The 19,519-nt window shown below is 48.2% G+C and overlaps 1 protein-coding gene across 2 annotated transcripts in view; it reads right to left on the bottom strand.

Annotated features, from left to right (window-relative positions):
* BSN (bassoon presynaptic cytomatrix protein) overlaps positions 1 to 19,519 on the bottom strand; it is an 88,678-nt gene that overhangs the window by 47,843 nt on the left and 21,316 nt on the right. For both annotated transcript variants that reach the window (XM_064432313.1, XM_064432312.1), the window contains exon 2: positions 19,071 to 19,470. In XM_064432313.1, coding sequence (XP_064288383.1) covers positions 19,071 to 19,470 — 400 coding nt within the window. The remainder of the gene's footprint in view (positions 1 to 19,070; positions 19,471 to 19,519) is intronic.

The following is a 19,519-nucleotide window of genomic DNA, read 5'->3' on the forward strand; positions in this document are numbered from 1 at the left end:
GGTAAAACCACAGAATCAGAATGGTTTTGGTTGGAAGGAACTTTAAAGATCATCTTGTTCCAGCCACCCATATCTTAAATATCGATGAAGATGAGTCTCTACTGCCTAGCAAACCTGTGCTTAATCCATGCAGGAAGCCTGGAGCTGGAAGCAGGAGTGAGGAGGTGGCTCAGCCTCCTCTTCCAGCACCAAGGGACTCCTTCCAGAGCCCTCCATGGTTCCACGCCGACATTTTAAGGAGATTAGTAAAACACAGGCCGGATCTCTAAGAGCAATTCTAGGCATGCAGAAAATGTCTGAAATGAGAGAATTGAAGAGGTTGATCTTTTTCGTTTATCAAAGAGAAGATTAAGAAGTGACTTGATTACGATATAGCAGCATATTCAGTGGAAACAATATCAGGTACTAAAAGGTTGTTAATTAGGCATAAAAAGGCATAAAAAGAACTAATGACTGGAAGTGGAAGCCAAATATATTAAGCATCACTTTTAACAGCAGATGTTTCTAACCATTAAAGCAAATTATACACATGCTGTTGGACTCAGCAGAAGACTCAGGGAGGTAAAGCTTGCAGGCCTTTCATCTATAGCCTATTTTATGCCTGTTCTGGTCTCACAAGCTTTGATAGCTTGAACCATCCCATCTGTGTGGACATTTGGATGTTTGTATCTGATACCTGACCTGTCCCAGCCTGCATGCTGTTCCCAACACACATATGACAACCAGCCCTACCTTTCCCACCACAGAGCCCTCCAACAGCCTAGAATATTCCTCAAAACCCCCTTCCAAATCTTATTATTCCCCAATGCATGGGTAGGTCAGCAAGTGGCAGTGCTTGCTGGGTCACAGCTGCCAGATGTGCCTCCCCCCTCAATGCTGTCCTGTGAGCACCGACCATTTGCAAATCCTGTTAGGAATGAAAACTTTCCAATCAGTGTTTTCTTTACAAAAATTGCAGCAGGAATATCCACAGCACGTGCTGCCTCTGCCCAGTGCAGATTTAAACATTGATAAGAATTATAAATTGAATACACATATACACACACACATATAAAATTACAGGCATGGTGGGCTAGATTGTGACCCCCTGCAGAGCAGGTACATAATAGGGGGGAAAAAGATCCATCCCTGTGCACTGTGGTTTCTAAATCATCCAGAAAAACATCAAGAAAAGCACACGTTTAAAAAGGATCTGAAATGATACAGACACAGCTTGAGTCTGTAAGGCTGCTGCAGCTATTCTAACACCACCTATTTTAGGAGGCTATGTGAAAATAGCCCATCCCCAGTATTTGTTACCAGGAGATGTGAGGGAGTGCTGGTTATGTGCAGGTTGTTTTGTTCCCCTCTGGTAAGACAATACAGCTCTAAAAGTATCTTGAGTATAAAGTTCAGCCTTTGCAGTGGGCAGAAGCTTTAAAATGAGCACTGTAAGCAGAAAAACATCGTAATTGAACATCCAAGATATTTTCACGCCAAAATTTAGGATTATAATTAAGAGTAATTCTGTCTTTGCTGAGGGTTGGTTATTTTGGACCATTTGGAGGTCACCCAGGATGTTATCCTACTACAGAAGAATAATAAAACCAAAAAGGAGAGATTACCATATTTATGACTTTGGAGATTTGAGATGGAATGGTTCCTCACCAGCTCTACCCATTTAGACCTCACTGCAGCCAAAGCCATCGACCTTGCTAGCTACACACCCCCGTGTCAGAGGAGGCCACTGGGCCCAGGCCATCTGACCTGCTTTAAACAATTATTTTAGACTGGGAAGAACAGGTCCCAAGTCATCTTGAGTCCAGCATGATCAATCCCACCCAAGGGTGACCATTTTGGACAGGACAGAGAAAAGGAGCTTTGTTCAGCAGAAGATATAACCAATACTCATCATTTGGCATGAGTCGAGATGCACAACGAGCTGAAAAAACAGAAACCAATTCATGGGAATTCAGAACAGAAAAGGAACGTGGGTTTTCTGTGACTTGCTGAAAACATGTGTATTTAATAATTCTACAAAACCGAAATCCTGGAAAAAAACCCAACTGTGTTTGGGAAGAATGTGACAGTGCTGCCTCTGGCAGCAGCTCTTCAAATCCAAGAGCCTCGAGTGGGCCCCTTCTCCAGATGAAGCCACCCTCCAGCAGATGCACCCCAAGGTCACAGCTCCCTCTGCCTTTTGCAGGCACCAGTATGAGTATAAAAATAACCCCAGCTGGAACTGGGTAATGAAGGTACTGTGCTAATCAGACTAATAGAGAGGCTCAACAGCAGGATCACTGACTGGATGGAGACAGGTTTCATTCATGGCTGCTACTGGCTTATCCTGGAGGAACACTGGCCTCTCCAAGAGCTGCCAGTGCCCTGCCTGAGAGTGTCCTTAAGTGTCTTCAGCTCGGCAGCCCTGCCTGCACATGAAGAACTGCTGTCTCACAAAATCAGCCATTCAGCGAAACGTCCCTTCCATCCATGCCTCCCGGGTCTGCTCCTGAGGAGCTCTCTGGGGGGCACGTCTCGTGTTTTACTTGTCACACTGAGCTCTGCCAAAGCCACATACATACTCTGCAATTAAACAATATCCTGATCCAAGGGAAGAGGCAGTGCTAGAAGGCAGCCCTTGGCTAGAGAACAGAGGGAACAGCAAGTTGTGGGAGCTGGGATACTGCTGGGAAGGCAGGAGGTGGGAATGGCTGCAGGAGAGCAGGGAAAGCTCAGCAAATCCTGGAGGAGCTGCTGATGCACAGAAAAAACTGAAGGTACCATGTGGATCAGGTTTTCTACACTATCCCAGACTGGCTGATGGAGTGCACGACAAATATATACCTTTTTTCTGAAGTTTTAGGCTTGTTTTATAGCAAAACTAAATTCTCTCTGGAAGTGTTTGAGGGAAAGGTTGGATGGGGCCCTGAGCAATCTTATCTCATGGAAGGTGTCCCTGCCCATGGCAGGGGGTTGGAGCAAGGTATCTTGAAGGGTCCCTGCCAGGCCAAACCATTTCATGATCCTGTTGCTGAGCTCTCCTACAGCAGCACGGGGACAGTTTGCCATGGAGCTCATGTGTGGAGGGCAGGAAAGGCAGCCCTGGTTGTTTGGATCAGTGCACAGCCTACATGCAAATGCAAAGAGGATACTGTAAAGCATCCCGTGGAGGCTGTGATGTGGGGCATCAGGCAGAGTCCGAGCTGAGGGGCACGGACAACACCAGGAGGCCTCGGGAGGACCATGAGCAGCCCAGGGTGCAGGAGCTGCTGTGTGCCCGGGGCCAGGCTGCATGTCAAGACATCACCAGAATTCATGCCTGCATCCAGGTGGAGAGGAGGCGGATGCAAACATGCAGGCAGCGTGGGCTGAGGCTTCCTGGTCCAAATCTGAAGCACAGTTTGAGGAGAATCCAGGGCTCCAGAGAAAATGTGCAATTAGGAGTGTTTCAGCACTTAATTGACAGGTGAATTGGTCAGAGGCACCGAGTCACTTGTCAAAAAAGCCACCTTATGCTCATCTTTATCTTCAAACATCTCAATATAAATAAAATCTAGTCCTTGGCACTCCTGCCCAGAAGGGGAAGCCACCGGAGCCATCAGTAATCATCCTGGTAATGCTTGCCAGAAAATAATCAACTTGCTCGCTTGCTGGCGAGTGAGAGGAACCAACCCCCAAACTCATCTCCTTCTCTGCAAATAACAGATGGGAAACTGCGTTTGTCCAGAGAATCGAGCTGCGAAATAAGACAGTGCCATTTCATCCTATGAGTCACTTCTCAAACAGTTTCCTTTCTCTGGTTAGCACTCCCTGAACCAACCCAAGGCTACTTGAGCACGTCTCCTCTCTCCACAGGGCATCAGGGGCACTGACCCCCACGAGGCTCTGCAGTTTCAAAGACGACCTCCAGCACCTGCACCTCGCTGCTCGTTCTATCTTTCCCTGCACCACACAACCACGGACACAGGGATGAAGCACACGACCAAAGGAAATAACTGCACGCCCAAGAGCTTTGCAACTAACCTCGATCCGCCGTCACAGGCAGGACGGTGTTCCCCGGCAGCATCCCCCATGGCTAGCTCCTCAGGAAGCGAGAGCATCCCCTCCTTCACTGTTGCCCTTGCTGGCAGAGGAGCAGATGGGCAGAGGAAACCTTTCCAGCACCAGACCCAGCGCTGCTCCTCTGCTCCCCCCGCAGCGCGGGTCCCCCGCCTAGCTAAGCAAACCGGCAGTGCGGCCGCCCGAGGCAAAGGGACAAGTCCTTCCAGTTCATTAGGGAAGGTTTCTTGTGCGATTTGCTGCCTCACTAGCTCCTGTTTAGACAGCCTTTGTTCCTGGTCCGCGGGAGCGCATGAAAGGTTTGGACGCCTGTCCAAGCCGGGAGGATGCTGCTCCCGGGCCGGGCAGGGAGCACGGCAGAGCTCAGCCCGGCTCCCTCCGCCCGAGCCCCGCACGCCGCGGTGCTCTAAGTGCAGCCCCGGGCCCCTCTCGCTCCGGAGTGCGGGGCTCCCACGGAGCCCTCTCGGCCAAGGAAAGCCTAATGGCTTGCTGTGCCTTTTTCTGCTGCTGCTCCCGTGCCCTGCCGCCCGCCGAAGGACGGACGTCCTGAGTAACAGGAGCCTCCGGTCCTGCTCTCACTCATTGTCTCCTGCAGAACTAAAATAGCAGCCTGGGAGGGAGCAGAGGAGCTCAAAACTTTCCATTCCCTGGTACTCCTGCCCAAAGAAGAGGAATACATGAGGCCACGGGGCTCCTCGGGGTGTCATGTGCAGCAGCGATGCAATTCACAGCTATAATGCTATAAAAGCACAGGCTGCTCCCGGTAAATAGACTTGTAACAGATCAATTTAAAAGCAGCCCAATTTCCTATTAGTAACACAGAATAAAATCATCCACTTGCTGCATGGCTCACATTTATTCAGCTCTGAGTGGTCCCTGTTGTAGCCTTGCTCATGAGCTTCCAGCTCCTTTGGGAACCCTCCTGGACAACTACAGCAATGGGAGATAATGGCTGTAGCTCAGGGACTAAACTAAACACTCTTGAATATTGAAAGGTGCTTTCACCCCCAAACTTTGAACTACCTTGGCAGCATCAACATCTGAGTATAGCACAGCAGTGATGAGGGCAGAGAGGAGCACGATCCTCTGACCCACGTGTCTAGGATGGAAGGTTTTAAACACTAAAAACATTCTGGTGCTGGCATAAACAGCCCAAAGTGTTTTCAGAGACAGGGTTGCAGACCTAATGTTGTGGCCTCACACTTTCTCCAGACTGAAGGAGCCAAGTTAAGTCTAATTTATCCTGGGCTGGTGTGTATTCACGAGTGAAGCCACTGGAATGAAAAACTTGTGTGAATGAACACATCATAGTGGATCAGTGCATCAAAGCAGAGTGTATCTTCTGCCTTTCTTTTTTCTTGTTGTTGTTATTCTGGATTAAATATGTAACAAATGCTCTTGCAGAATTTAGGGCCTGAAGATAGACAAGCCACTGCACAATCTTTTTACATACCTAAACAGACTTAATTGCTCAATTATTCCAGATAAACACGATAAGTTGCCTGTCATGAATAATTTATAATCCAGCTAGCCACACAATCTGTGAAACACAAATCTATGGCTGCAGCAAAAGAAATGCAAGCAGATGCCATGATCCCAAGACACCCTTCTGGGTACTAAACGCTGGTCAAAGGAGCAATAGGCTGCCCAGGGCAGCTTTGATCTTCCACAAAACCCTGTGGACAGCCCAGACCTTCATCTGGGTTACTGTGTTGCTGAGAGGATGCAATTATTGACAAATAAAATAGGCACAAAGTGTGGGTGTGCACCTTGGAGGAGACAGGCACAGCACACACCCCCTCCTGTTCGTGCTCTGGACACGGCTGGGTGTCCCATGCAGCCCTTCCTGGTTGTACTGGTTTTCCCAGGAATTGCATCAGAGGGGGGGATGAGCTGCAGTGAGGATGCAGTGCTGGAGGATGGAGGCTCACAGGGCCTGCCAAGGGACAACACTCAGGCTGCTGGGCAAGAGCTAAGGGAAGGAGCACTGCCAGGGGCAGGAAAGGTCCCATCCAGCCAGAACTTCCCATGCTTGGATAGGAGAGACCTGAGAAGGCAGCCTGGAAGGAGTCCAGGAGGAGGGCTAATCCCAAAGCCATGACAAAGCCATCCCAGGCAGCTCCCTTCCCAGGGCACAGGGGAAATGAACCAGAAAGAGGGGCAGGCACCTGGAGCTCCTGGCTCCAGCGACCCCAGACAAAGGCAAGGGGCTCCTGGCACTACCACAAACCTTGAGCCTCTTTGTAACTCTCTGAGAAGCAGAGGAGAGGCACTGGGTAGATTTCCTCCAGCCTGGGACAAGCTGGACAACTGGACCTTCCTATTCCTTCCCAGAAATAGCTTGTCCAGTCACCAGTGACCTATTTTAAATAAATTAGAATAGGCTTTTGGTGTTGGAACTCCTATCCCAGTTCTAATATACCTGGACATCCAAATACACCTGGCATAATGACATAAGTCATCATCTATTAAATAAAATTTACAGAAGAATCTGCAAACAGTTAGTTTGCACAGATACCTGTAAATCCACATCACTTTTAATTGGGTTTTTATAGCTATTATTTAGCCTTGAAGAAGGGGCTACTTCAATTTAGCCTTGAAGAAGCCAGTCTGCAAGAGCAATCGCCCTGTCATCAAAAAAATATCAAAGCTAGTTGCAAAGCAAGATTTAAATTGGTCATTCAAATCATGATTTGATGAGAGTTGGAGTTGTTCAGCCTAGAAAGAGAAGATTCTAGGGAGCCCTTAGAGCCCCTTCTAGTACCTGAAGAGGCTACAAGAGAGCTAGAGAAGGTCCTTTTACAAGGACATGGACTGACAGAAAAACAGGGAACAGTTTCACACAACAAGAGGGCAGGAATAGAGAGGATATTGGGAAGAAATTAATTACTGTGAGGGTGCTGAGGCACTGAAACAGGATGACCGGGGTGTGATGAGATGTGAACTTCCCATCCCTGGACATGTTCAAAGCCAGGCTGGATGGAGCTTGGAATTACCTGGTTTAGTGGAAGGTATCCCTGCCCACAGCAGGAACTGGAATGAGATGAGCTTTAGGGTCCCTTCCAACCCAAACCATTCTGGGATTCTAGTCTATGATATTTTGCTTGCTGAGCTGAAGTCATCATTGCCCTGGAGATCTAAACCAATACACCACAAAGATGAATAAACTCTTAATGAAAAAGCATCCTATTACTTGAAAGATTGTCTTTTCTGTCATAACCCAAGCCAAAATTTGAAGTGACCCCATTCTGGAGCTTTCTGCAGCCTTCCTGAATGGGGGCCCACAGGATTACCACAGAGTAACCTGCTTAGGACACCTCAGCACAACTGCAAACCCTGGGCAAGCTTACAACAAAAGCCAGTTTAGTTCAGCTCAATTAAAGGGTCAGTTCTTAATTGCAAGACTAGGAACTGTTATAAAAGAGAAAAGCATTGCAATAGAAATCACTCAGGTAAACCACAAAAAATATTGCAGAAGCAAACGCTCTTCTAGGGCATCTTGGCTTTCCTTTGAAAGATCTCCAACAAGCAGCACATAGGCAGTGCCAGCTGCAGTGCTCCATGTCCATCCAGACAGCAAGAAAACTACAGAGGAGCAAACTGCACAGTTCAAGCTGATTTCACCCTGCTTTGATTTGCTCCAATGCCAATCAAAAACACCTTCTGAAGAGAACCACTAAAACGTGTTGACTCGTGTGTAATCACCAGCCACAGGACTGACTTGATGACCTACAGAGCTCATTTTTTGCTCTCCCCACTTTCGGAGGTTCAGCTGGAGAGATCTTGCCTCTGATTTTCAAGTGTCATGCATCAAAATATCCACCTGAACAGTGGGAGCCACGCTGACTGCAAGCAATCAGCCCCAAACTGCCTCAAACCGGGCACAGAAGGCATGGAGTGGCCAGCAAGGGGGAAGCAGCAGGATCCACGCACCAGGAGGGAAAAACATTTGATATCCAAATAAACACCACCTTCCCATAAGCTTTTATCTGCCCACAGCCGTGTCTGTTGGCGTGGGCTGGCTCCTGGCACGCTGCAGAGAAAGGGAAGGAGGAGCAGGTCTGAAGCGCGGGGCGCAGCAGGCGTTGGGATGCGGCACAGCACGCGCTCCGTGGGGATGCTGCTCCTGGGGGCACAGTGACCTGCTCCCACAGGGCAAGGGTCTTGCCATGCCAAGGTATTTGCTTCCCAGCAGGATGCAGGCTGGATGGCACTGGACAAGTGCCTGCAGCTGGAAGACACAGGAAAAGGCATTGGATGGAGAAGAAGGGTGACTCGGGGTAAGAGCTTGAGCTGGCCAAAATCATTAGGAAGGGCACTGAAGCTTTCAGTTTTTACTGTAAGAGTGACATTGCCCAGTTTTGGCTTTCAGTTGGGTGCCATATTTTGGCTCTTGGTTGGAGATCCCTCAGTGCAGTGAAGCTCTTCAGAGCTCTCCAAATGACATGTCATTCAAAACCATCAGATCATGACACTTTTTTTGGGCAGAACTGCAAAAACTTTACACCCAGGGTCTGCATAAAGTGTTATTATTCCAATATCTCCCCCTGGTTCCAAAAGAGATTTAGCACCTGGAATTAGTTATATTTCAGAAGTCACTGTTTTTTTTTTTTCTTCCTAATTCAATAAAGCAGCAACAATTGTCTGCTGAGAGCAAGTAGTGGGATCCCAGAAGCAGCTTAAAGACAGATGGCAGCAGCAGCATGCCTGTTTGGGGAGAGTTCTCAAAGCACTCTCCAATTTGAAAGCCACAATCATATCAGCTGGAAAATTAATATGGCAGGTCACAACATAAGGTAGAGTGTGTAAAAATAAATTTCAGGGCATTAGCTGGCCTGGACCAGCATCTCCATACTGACTTGGTACTCCAAGAAAAACCAGGATTCATGTTCCAATCTGCCAAAGGTTCCCTGAGCAGGTTGCTGAGGAGAAGATGACAGCACCAAGTATGGGGTACAAGGGCTCACTTTAACTGGGCTTCACCTTTTGGGATGGATCCCAGAACTGTTGGTCTTGCACTAACATACCGTGCTCCAAATACTGAGAGTATTTGCTTTACTCAAAGCTTGAAAGGTTTTGCAGTACCTAGAGTATGTAGGCAAAACAGAGGCAGGCGAGTCCAAGGACAGGCCTCTCCTACAATAAGTATGCTCCTTATTTCAGAGGAATCCAGAAATACAGGTAATTCAACTCTTCCTCAGGTCCTCAGAGTAATTTTAACACAGACCACTAGTTTTTAGCCAAACCTCTCCACTAGACCTGGTATGTTATCTAGTGGGCATCATACTGAGAACAGAGGTTCTCAGGGGGAAAGGGCAGCAAGCAGTGCCTTCCAGATCAGGACAGGCATGGGATGTCTTGTGGGGAGCAAGGGCAACATGGTATGCCCGAGAGAACAGGAAGGTCTGAACAGAACCAGTGAGCAGCTCAGAGCCATGATAAAGCTGTTTTTGGTGGAACCTCATACTCAAGGAGTCACAACGACATGCCCTTTACAGCTTCTAGGGTATTCTGCAATTAGAGGGGAAAAAAACCCCAAAACCAAAATCCCAAGGGGAGCTCTCACTCCTAGGTCCAAGCCCAGCAGTGCCCAGTCCATCCCACCCAGCTGGCTGCTGCACTAGCAGGCAGCCCTATATGTTTGCGTCCTTAGCAGGTTTTTAACGGGGAACGCTTGCTGATCCTGCGATTCCTGCAAAGCTGAGCTACAAGCAGTGACAAGCTCATTTGCTCTTTGGGGACAGGGCTTCAAATAGCTGCTGGCTTGTGGCAATTAAAAGGGGCAGAGCACTGCCTCTGACTCCGGCAGCCCGCGCTGTGACTGATGCAAGCGCCGGCTGGAGCGCTCTGATAAGGACGCTGCATGATTCAGAATAATCTGGGCTTTGCTGAACAGATGAGCCCGAGTGTTTGTGCTTCTGCTTCCGTCTAATGGGAATACTGTGTTGTGCTCATCGGAAAGGGGACAGGGCTGCTGGAGGTAGGAGGGCACCAGAGCTTCCTCTCTGTAAGACTGGTGGGCACATCTCTCCTGCCCGCCGCTCAGGTCTCCTTCTTCCATGGAGGTCTCCAGCCTGAGGGTCTGGCCACTCTGCCCCCTCAGCTTGGACACAGCAAGGGGGTGGCAAAGGAACAGGGGAGGGAACAAAAAGTCAATGTAAAACCTACTCACCCTGAAGGTTTTTTGCAATGCTGCTGCACAAACAGCTGGGCTCGATTAAGATACAGGAGATGGGCATCAAAGTGGGCAGGGAGCAAGAGAGGAAGGGGAGGGACACACTTGTTGTTCAGTCTTCAAAAACAACTTCTAGCTGGTGTAGTGCTGCATTACATACATACTCCTTCTGACAAACCTTTAATCTCACCAGCTTCCTGCATAGTCTACTCCCATTCCATTAAGATCACATTTTGCTCCCTGGATTTCCAGAGCCCTTCTAACAATTTGGCTTTGATTTACTCAAAGCAGAAAGCCATGCCACCGGCACAGTCTATTTACAACATAAACTGACTCCAGAATGGAAATATCCTCCCTTCGGCTGTCCTTGATCAAAAGGTTTGTAGCTGAGATAAAACACCATTTAAATCAGAGTTTAAATAGTCAGTTTTCATAGTCCATCAGCACCATACCCCTCAGATCTGGGCTGTCCAGGAGCACAGCTGCATATCACGTCTCCAAAAAAAGCTGGGTATGGCAGGAGGGTGAGGTTTGGCAGCAAGGCTTGAATTAAGATGGTGAGAAGTACCTCTGCAGGCATGAACTGCTGTTTCACAAACACCTCACTGCATACACAGGACTGCTTTCAGAAACCTCTGAGGCTTTTCAGTCCACACACTATGTAAATCCCTTTTTAGCATCTAAATGTGAACATGGCCAAGAGACGGTCAGGCAGAAGCGAAGTGGTTCATTGTGGTGGGAGCCCACACAGCTCTAAAAATAGCACTGGTGATCAGCTAAATTCAGGTTACAAGAGACACTGACAAGATGCCACCACCTCTGTCTTTAAGGACCAGACAGACCTTGTATGTCACTGTCATTCAAGGTGGAAAGAGCCATGTCACAACATCTCCTCCTGTGCTGGGGTTGTCCCACTGGGCACCCCTTGCTGCACCAAAGATGCAGCCCCTGGGACAGCGCTGTAAGGGTGGGTGCTAAAGTGTCTGACACCCTCCATTACAACCACCCTGCTCTCTGCAGCTTGTAGAAAGACCGTAAATAGGAATGAATTCAGCTGGGATTAACTCAATCCCCATCAAAGCACTGAAAGCTCTTGAAGTTTCCTCCTAAGCGCTCCCCGAGGCAGCGCAGCAAACACACATCACAAACCAGAGCGCACGGGCGCGGCTCCCAGCCCTGCGCAGCTCCTGCTCCCGGGGCTGGCGTGGGCACCGAGTGGGGGCCGAGGGACACAAACACCGAGCCATTGCACACACTCGACCGGCAGGAAAACCTGGAGCAGCACCTGCGTGAGCCAAACATCCCCGGGCTGTAAGGGATCTCATCCCTCTGCCCGGGGATGTTCAGGGGCAGGGAGGGAAAGCAAGCAGCCGCCGCAGCAAAGCTCTCACAGACACAGGGAGCCGCTGACTCGGTACCCTGCTCCACTACGGAAAGCTTGACGGCCGCTTCCGATCCTGGCTTTTCTAATGTGAAGTGATCTGGGAGTTGAAAGCCAGCGGAAAGCCATGTCTCACCCAAGCAAACGGCTTGTTGTAATTTAACGTAGCGAGGGAAGGAGGGCGCGGGGCGGCTGAGCCCGCGCCGCTTGCTGCGCTGGGCGCTCAGCAGGAGCCGCCGAGCGGAAAGGAGGCCACTGCCGCCCCTCGGGAGGCCTCCTCTTCATTTACAGCTGTTTTAATTACCCCTCTGCACCGCAGCATCGCTCCGGCCTGCGGGAAGCCACGCTCGCCCGTGCCCTCCGAACAATTTCACCTGTCCCCGCAGCCGCGGCTCAGCCGAAGCAGCGCAGAGGGCCCAGCCTGAGCGACACCAGCCCCCTCCGTCACTGCACCCGCTGAGCCGAGATCTTCTCTGACATTTTCTGCGTTATTTGAATCATCCACAGAGCACAGCAAAAGGCGGCACACTGGGAGAAACAGCCAGAATTACTCATGAGCTTTTTTCTTTTCACGGGCTCTAACTTAAATTGTGATCTGTCAAACAGAGGAGTCGCACGTCATTGTGGATGGCTGGGAAAAGCTCCTGCTCGGGCTGCAGCAGGGGCCAAAAAGGCAAATCAGCCTTTTCTAGGTAGAAAGGCTCAGCAAGAGCAAGCGTGGTACTCTCCAGCTCCATATGAGTTGCCTCATTCAGTGTTAATCACCCCATTAAAAAAATAAAGTCCAGACACATCCTTCACTGCAATGCTGCAGATACAGGATGGAACACCTGGAGTAGGGATAAAGGGATTAAGAGGTGAAGGGCAACTGTGAGGAAGGGCTAAAACGTGGCAAATATTCATAGACATACAACCTGTTAGTTCAGGGTGATAAATCCCATGTTCCTATCATTATTTTCTCACCATAAAAAAATCCACAGAATATTCTGCGCAGCCTCAAAGAGCACATTTTTAGTGGCCAGCTGACAGGGTTCTCCTGAGGAGAGCTGTAGGGCAGAAAGCACTGGTCCCACCTGCCCGTGGGGCAGATGCTGACCTCAGACACTGATGGAGCAGCCCTGTGGCAGCAGATGAGGCCGAGCATCCCTGCCCAGGCGCTGCAGCCCAAATTGCTGTATCCTTAGAAGGTAGCAGGCATGCCAAGCCCCAGCTCCTGCAAACAGCATCACCCACTGTCCATGCAGGTCACTGCTGGCTGAAGCTCTGCTAAAAACAAAGGAAAAACTGGAATAAACCACACATCTCACTCCTATTGCACAGCAGGCTCCAATGGAAAATTTCTCCCAGATCTGCAACGTAATGCCAACGACAGATTTATTTTTACAGCTATATGGTGAAGGAGGATGATCTCAAAAGACAAATCATTCTAAAATGGGCAACTTGACTCAGCAACACAGGGGTCTGGCTGAAAATAGGGTACAACCTACCACGTACACACACAAAAAGCTGTCTAACACCACAGCAGAACAAAAACACTGCTAGCCCAAGGGTGTCCAGGGGTCTGATCTGATCACAGGAGGAAAAAACACACCTCCAAACTTGCTGAAAGGTGCACACAAGGAAGGACAACTACTGACAGAACCAGCACCACCTCCCCAGCTACCCAGAGACACCACAAGCATGACACCAGTGTGAAATGCCCCAAGGGATGCCAGACCAGAGAAACATTTATTTTTCAGACGCAACACCTATTCTTTAAAATGAGAGGGAACTATAACCTCTAAACAGAGCCTTGTGTTTATCCATGAGCATAATAATACAGGTGCAGGACATGCAGGAGATGCAGGACCACGCATGTGCCAATGGCTGAGGCTGGAGGTGCTTCATGGCCAGGAAAACAAACATGGCTGAGGTCCCAAGGGCAGGAGAAAACCTTGTTGGCTTTGCCTTGTTCAGCTAGAGAAGAGGTTGTGTAAATGTAATATCACTGTCACAGCTTATCCTCTGCCATCCCTCCCATTGCAAGAGCTAAATCCAACATGGAGTTGATGCACCCAGAGGAAACGTAGAAATTTAGGAAATGTCATGTCAGCAGGGGCCCATGGCTTCTCAATAAAGATCCAAAGAAGTGAAGAACACTTAGCTTGCTTGAAAAGGCAGGGAGATACAAGGGAGATCAAATTTCTCACAAAACTCATGTTTAATTATCTATCAGAAAGCAGATCCCTGTTTTCACCCAGTCCTTCAGTGCTCAGCCCTGGGGGAAAGCACTGATGCCAGCAGGGATTCTACCCACACTTGCACAGCATCAGAGACCTGTAAATGTTTGGATGTTGAATGAATGACAGGCAGGAGAGGAGGCAGATGAGAGCAAGAGATGGGGAATCACTGCCATTAATAACAGCCATTGGTTTAATGTAGAACTAATAAAGCCCCTGGCCTGCTAAACACAGCCCTTGCCTTGCAGGGTGTCTGAACCAGGGGTCACCAGTCAAGCCAAAGCCTCCTGCAGAGTAAATAAGTTAGATTGGGCCCCTAACTCAAAAATATGCTGGGTTTTACTGAAAATTGGACACCAACATTGTGCAATGTGTAAAATTGGGACAATGAACCAAATGAGAAATGGGGTCCTTTGAAAGCAGTATAAGAAGGGCTTCACAATTTCAGTATTTGAGGTTTTTTCAGTCATTTGCTAAATGACTGAGGCGATGCTGTGGGCAGGCACCACTCTTGACAGTACAGCCAGGCTGGAAAAGGCTTTGGACCAGAGACATTCCTCCAGTGCCAACAAGCCCCATTCCTCCCTCCAGAGATGCTCTGCATGGTGTCACCCTCAGCTTCCCCCCACTTCTTTTTTCCACTTTACTCAAATTTTCTTATACTACTGAGCAGAAAACCGCCTGCTGTGAGGTTATGACAGGATACACAATGCTCACATTGTTTCAGTCTCATCTCCTCAACTGATGGTCTATTTTCCATTAATACAATTTAAATATTTATTTAAAAACTTTAAATTATTTTTGTGGCTACCTCCTCTTGCTACAGATAACTCAAGATGTGCTGAGAATTTTCTTCTCCTGTCAAACAACCCTGACCACTGTTGGGAAACCAACCAGCAAGTTTTTAATTCTCCTTGAGACTTTTCACGTTTTGCTTGCTGAAGGTCCTTGATCAAAGATTTGTGATGAGCTTACATGGCACAGAGCATGCAGGGAAGAAATTTGCTCTCAAATATTTTAAATGTTTCATAATTCATTATATTCATGGCATAAAAAGTATAAAGAACCTCTCCAATCTCCCTAAGTGAAGGTAAAAATGTGAAGGGCAGAACTGAAGTTTAACAATTATAAGTCATAAATAAGGCCACAAATACAGCAAATAAAATCAAAAGAGTTCAGGGACAAAAGTAATTTTGTAAAGAACACACATGTATAAACATGTTCCTTTTACTCAGGGAGGTGCATCTGAATATTTATGAAACTGCCTCTAATAAACACTACTTCAAATTGAAAAAGGCACAATAGAAATGTAAGGCAGACAGGAAAGGTTTCCTATAATCCCAAGTGGTTCCAAGCAGACCTATCAGGCAGCCAGGCATTTTGAGTTTAATTTCAGCTCTAACTAAAGTACACGTTTTAATGCTGTGCTGCTGCTCTTGATTAAAATCAAACTCAAGTTCCTCATGTTTTTGGTTTAGCGCTTAGGATCGTGAGAAAACAAATTAAAAGAAACCCAACAAATTTTAAGAGAAGACTGAAGAAGAAATTAATTTATCAAATTAGCAATGTGCAGCAGCACTTCAAAACCCCAGAGAAGCAGAAAGGATGCCTGCAGGTTACTCCTTATGATACCAAACAGAGCAAATCCAATCAGATGAACATGCTGCTGGATCAGTCAGGCAAAAGCCACAGGAGCGGCAGAACAAAGTGAAAGATGTATAAAAAGAGGATTTTCTAAACCTATTGTACTGGTTTGAAACGGAGCTATTCCCCCTGGAGGAGATGACAGCATCACTGGTGTGGTCCTGCAGAACAAGCTGTCCAAAAACACCCTCAGAGACAACACAGAGGAAAAGTAGAAAAAAAGTTTTAATGAGAAATTAAAAATCATACTAGAATGTGAAAGCTGCAATGTTGCACTTAAAATAACACATCTCCATTCAAAAACCTATTTCCTGCACAGGGCTGTAAATAAACTGCTAGATTTTAGCACGTTATTTCAAAACTTGTTGTCTTTAATGGTGTCACCATTGCTCCCTGCTTGATAATTCCCTTTCCTTGCTTAAAATAACTGTCTATGGCAAGAGCACTGACCTTCAGGAAAAAGTGAATGAACAAGGAAAGCAGCCTGCCAGCACACGACCAAACTGAAAACTATGACAGCAGCTATTTCAGGGCACGGGATGAACAGAGGGAACAATATAATTATCTACATGTAAAATGTGAGTGACACCAGCAGCAGACAGGAACTTCTGTTTGCCCAGTCTTGTGAAACAAGAATGAACTGCTGCTCAAAGGAATAAAGAGATAGTGAAATAAAAACCCAAAAAGAGATTTTGTTTTTCTCAGCGAGTGATCAACTCAAGATGCCACAGAAGCTGATTGCTTCGTCAGCACAGAAATTCATGATTTGTTTTTAAGATAAAATGACCATCAAGCCAAACAAAAAGGAATAAAATAACAGCCAAATTCAAAGGGAATTATGTGCTTCTGAGGAGAAGGTATTACCAAAGTACAAAGTGAAGGCGGTGCAGTCAACCCTCCTCTGAAAAATCTGTTCTTGGAGTTGAAAGTGGCAAGACAGGGCTTGATGGACTGCAGCTCACACACTAAGTCTATTATTTTCTTTAAATATATATTACAGAAAGCTATTTTATGCTATGGATATATATACAAGTAAAAGACTAATGAAAACAAAGTGTTTATACAAGATTTATACCCCAGCTCTCAAAACAGTTTGAGAGATCATTATGCCAAACCAGCCCTGTGGCTCCCAACTCACCATGCCAGTGGTTTCTGGCAATTCCACAGATTGCACAGCAGAGGATGTACCAAGCAAAACACGATTTTGGTTTTCTTGGGTTTGATTTTCTTAGAAAATGTGGTATTTTTGATAATTTATTCCTGCTACAGAGCCCTGAAAGCAGAAAGAAGTCACAAATTCCTATCTACTGCAGCACAAAGTGGCAATATCGACTATACACATGAAAGTATATTCATAAGAAATGCAAATAGAGAATACAACACCTGGTGAGCAGTGCTGTGCAGCCACCCTGCAGCACCTGCTGGGTTGGAGGGACCAGACTGAGTGGATGTTTTCCCTGTGAGGGGAGGCAGTGGAGCAGCTGGGCCCAGCATGGCCACCCTTGGAAGGTTCCAGGAGCCTGTGGGGTAGAGCCTGGAGATCCCTCCCCTGCTTGCTGCTTTGAGCAGGGGTTGGAACAGGTAACCTCCAGAGATCCTTCCCAACCCAGCTACCACCATCAAGGTAGAGAGCACCCTTCCAGCTGCCTCCACTACCCCCCAGTAACAGCACCAGGGTGCTTCAGGCATCTCTGTGTGACTCTGGAATAGCAGCACAAGGAATCATGTTGAGGAAAATGAGTCACACTTCCAACAAGGCAGCAACCACTGCTGCTCCCCCAGCCAGCCCATCACACGGGCTGCCAACACGAGCTGCAAACACTTCTCTTGGACAACTGTTTTCATCCCCCAGCTCCCACAACGACCTACTTACAAGTCATAAGGTTGCTTGCTGCAGAAATGCATATTAAACTCAGGACAGACAAAGAAACCATCTTTTTCCATTTCAGGTCCAATTTTTTTGATTTGATGTTTAAAAATGCTCTGCAGTCAAACACATTTCTGAGGGCACAGAGACCTAGAGAAGCCAAGAGCAAAATGGCCTAGAGCTGCTAAGCAAAGTCTCTGTGCCCAGACATATTTTAATATTGGTATCTGCAAGAGAGACTCCGGGTAGAGCCCACTGTGGATAAGCTCTTGGGGCAAAGCAGAAGAGACAAGACCAGAAAAAGAGAAACTGTTGCATTTTTATTTTGTTATTTCCTTGTTAACGGATACTATTCAGAGTAACTGGACAACTTTCAAGGCAATGCTTGGACACCAAATTAATGCTTGGCAAATCTAATTAAACATGAAACTTATAAACGAAACAGAAAAGTGGGCCATGGCATTTCTTTGCAGGACCCTGAATTTGGACCTCAGGGGTCTTTATTAAAATCTGAGACCTTATTTGGACCTCTGCAGGGCTAAATACCTGTGAAGTAGTATCAGGAACCAGCTAATTATGCATCACTATGGCAGGGGTATCTCCTTCATGGGGCAAGACTATTTACAAGGGCATGTAGTGACAGGACGGGGGATGGCTTCAAATTCAAACAGAGTATGTTTAGACTGGATAAAAGGAAATAATTCTTTACTATCAGCATAGTGAGGCACTGGAAAAGGTTGCCCAGGGAAGCTGTGAATGCCACATCCCTGGAAGTGTTCAATCCAGGCTGGATGGAGCTTGGAGCAACCTGGTCTAGTGGAAGGTATCCCTGCTCATGGGAGGAGGCTGGAACTAGGTAATCTTCAAGGTCCCTTCCAACCCAAACCATTCCATAACTCTATGATTTCTTCCATCAGGATAAAGGACTGGAAGCCAGGAGTTCCTTAAACAATAATTTAGACACTGCTGTGTCCAGCATCAGGAGCAAGCATTGCATGCTTACCACAAAATGGCTACTGGCAGTAAATCCTGGGTATCCAAGGGGCTTCAGTGCCTAAATCCTGTCTTACCAAGCACTGGAGTGGCACAGTTGCTTTCCAAAGCGTGGCTTTAAGTTTCTGTTTTAAGATCAGAAACCTATGTGGTTTGGCTCTTCAGAGCTGAAAAAACCATCCAATCACTTCCCACCCAGTGTGGAGATCTGTGACCTGAGAGATTGGCACGGGGAGCCGCTCACCTCAGCCAGCCCCAGCACCACCTCCGGCACCGCTGCCGGCTCCGCCCCCAGAGCATCCATCCATTCGCACATCCCACGGCCGCTCCTCCCCAGCACTGCCGCGTGTTCTGCACGACTCCGGCGCTTCCCTCGCTGCCGGGAGCCCACCAGAACCTGCTGTGAGTCAGGGCTGAGACTCTCCACACCTCAGCGTGGAGTGCAGCCCCCCTGCTTCCCTCCCGGAGTCCTCTGAGTCCGGGACGATTCTGAGAATGGAGAATTCAGCTAAACGTTTTGGCATCTCAACAGAGCTGAGCCCTGGTAATCTACCAATCCCCTTCAAGTAATTTATCTCCCCCATCTCATCAAAGCTCACATTATCACAATTATTCCTTTATTACCAGCAGAACCCTTGCTCCTGGTCAACGCTTTGCAGCTGTCAAGAGCAAAGGTGCAACTTGTGTGCTTGGAGACAGCAAGAACCCAGCTGAAGCAGCCATGAGGGCTGCGTGAGGAAGAGGAGGCATTACCTGGGTGAGGTGCGGGTTGGGGTTGAAGCCACACTGGTTGCAGACCTTGCTGTGACACTGAGTGCAGGCATTGAAGTTAGGCTGGCCGGGGGAGGACGTGAGCTCTGTGGTCTTGCAGATGGGGCAGAGGGTGCTGCTGGGGAGGGGGGCGATCTGCGGGACGGAGTAGGGAGAGGTAGGGGTGCTGCCCCGCTCCGGTGACACCAAGGGAGACCTCCCCGAGCCCTGGCTCCTGGCGTCCACCTGCAGCGTCCTCCGCGGCCCCTCTGCCGCCGGTCCCGGCTGGCCCCGGCCCCGCATGTCCCGGGGGCTCTGGGAGCTGGCTGCAGTCTGTGCCAGGGAGGGCGCTGCTGCCCGCTGGCCCGCGGCCTGGTCCAGCTGCTCCGGTCTCCTCAGCGAGCTGAAACACCACCAAAACACACAGAATAAGCCCAGGTTTCAAACATTTG

Source organism: Passer domesticus, chromosome 9 (assembly GCF_036417665.1).
Source record: "Passer domesticus isolate bPasDom1 chromosome 9, bPasDom1.hap1, whole genome shotgun sequence".
In the NCBI taxonomy this organism is placed as follows: Eukaryota; Metazoa; Chordata; class Aves; order Passeriformes; family Passeridae; genus Passer; species Passer domesticus.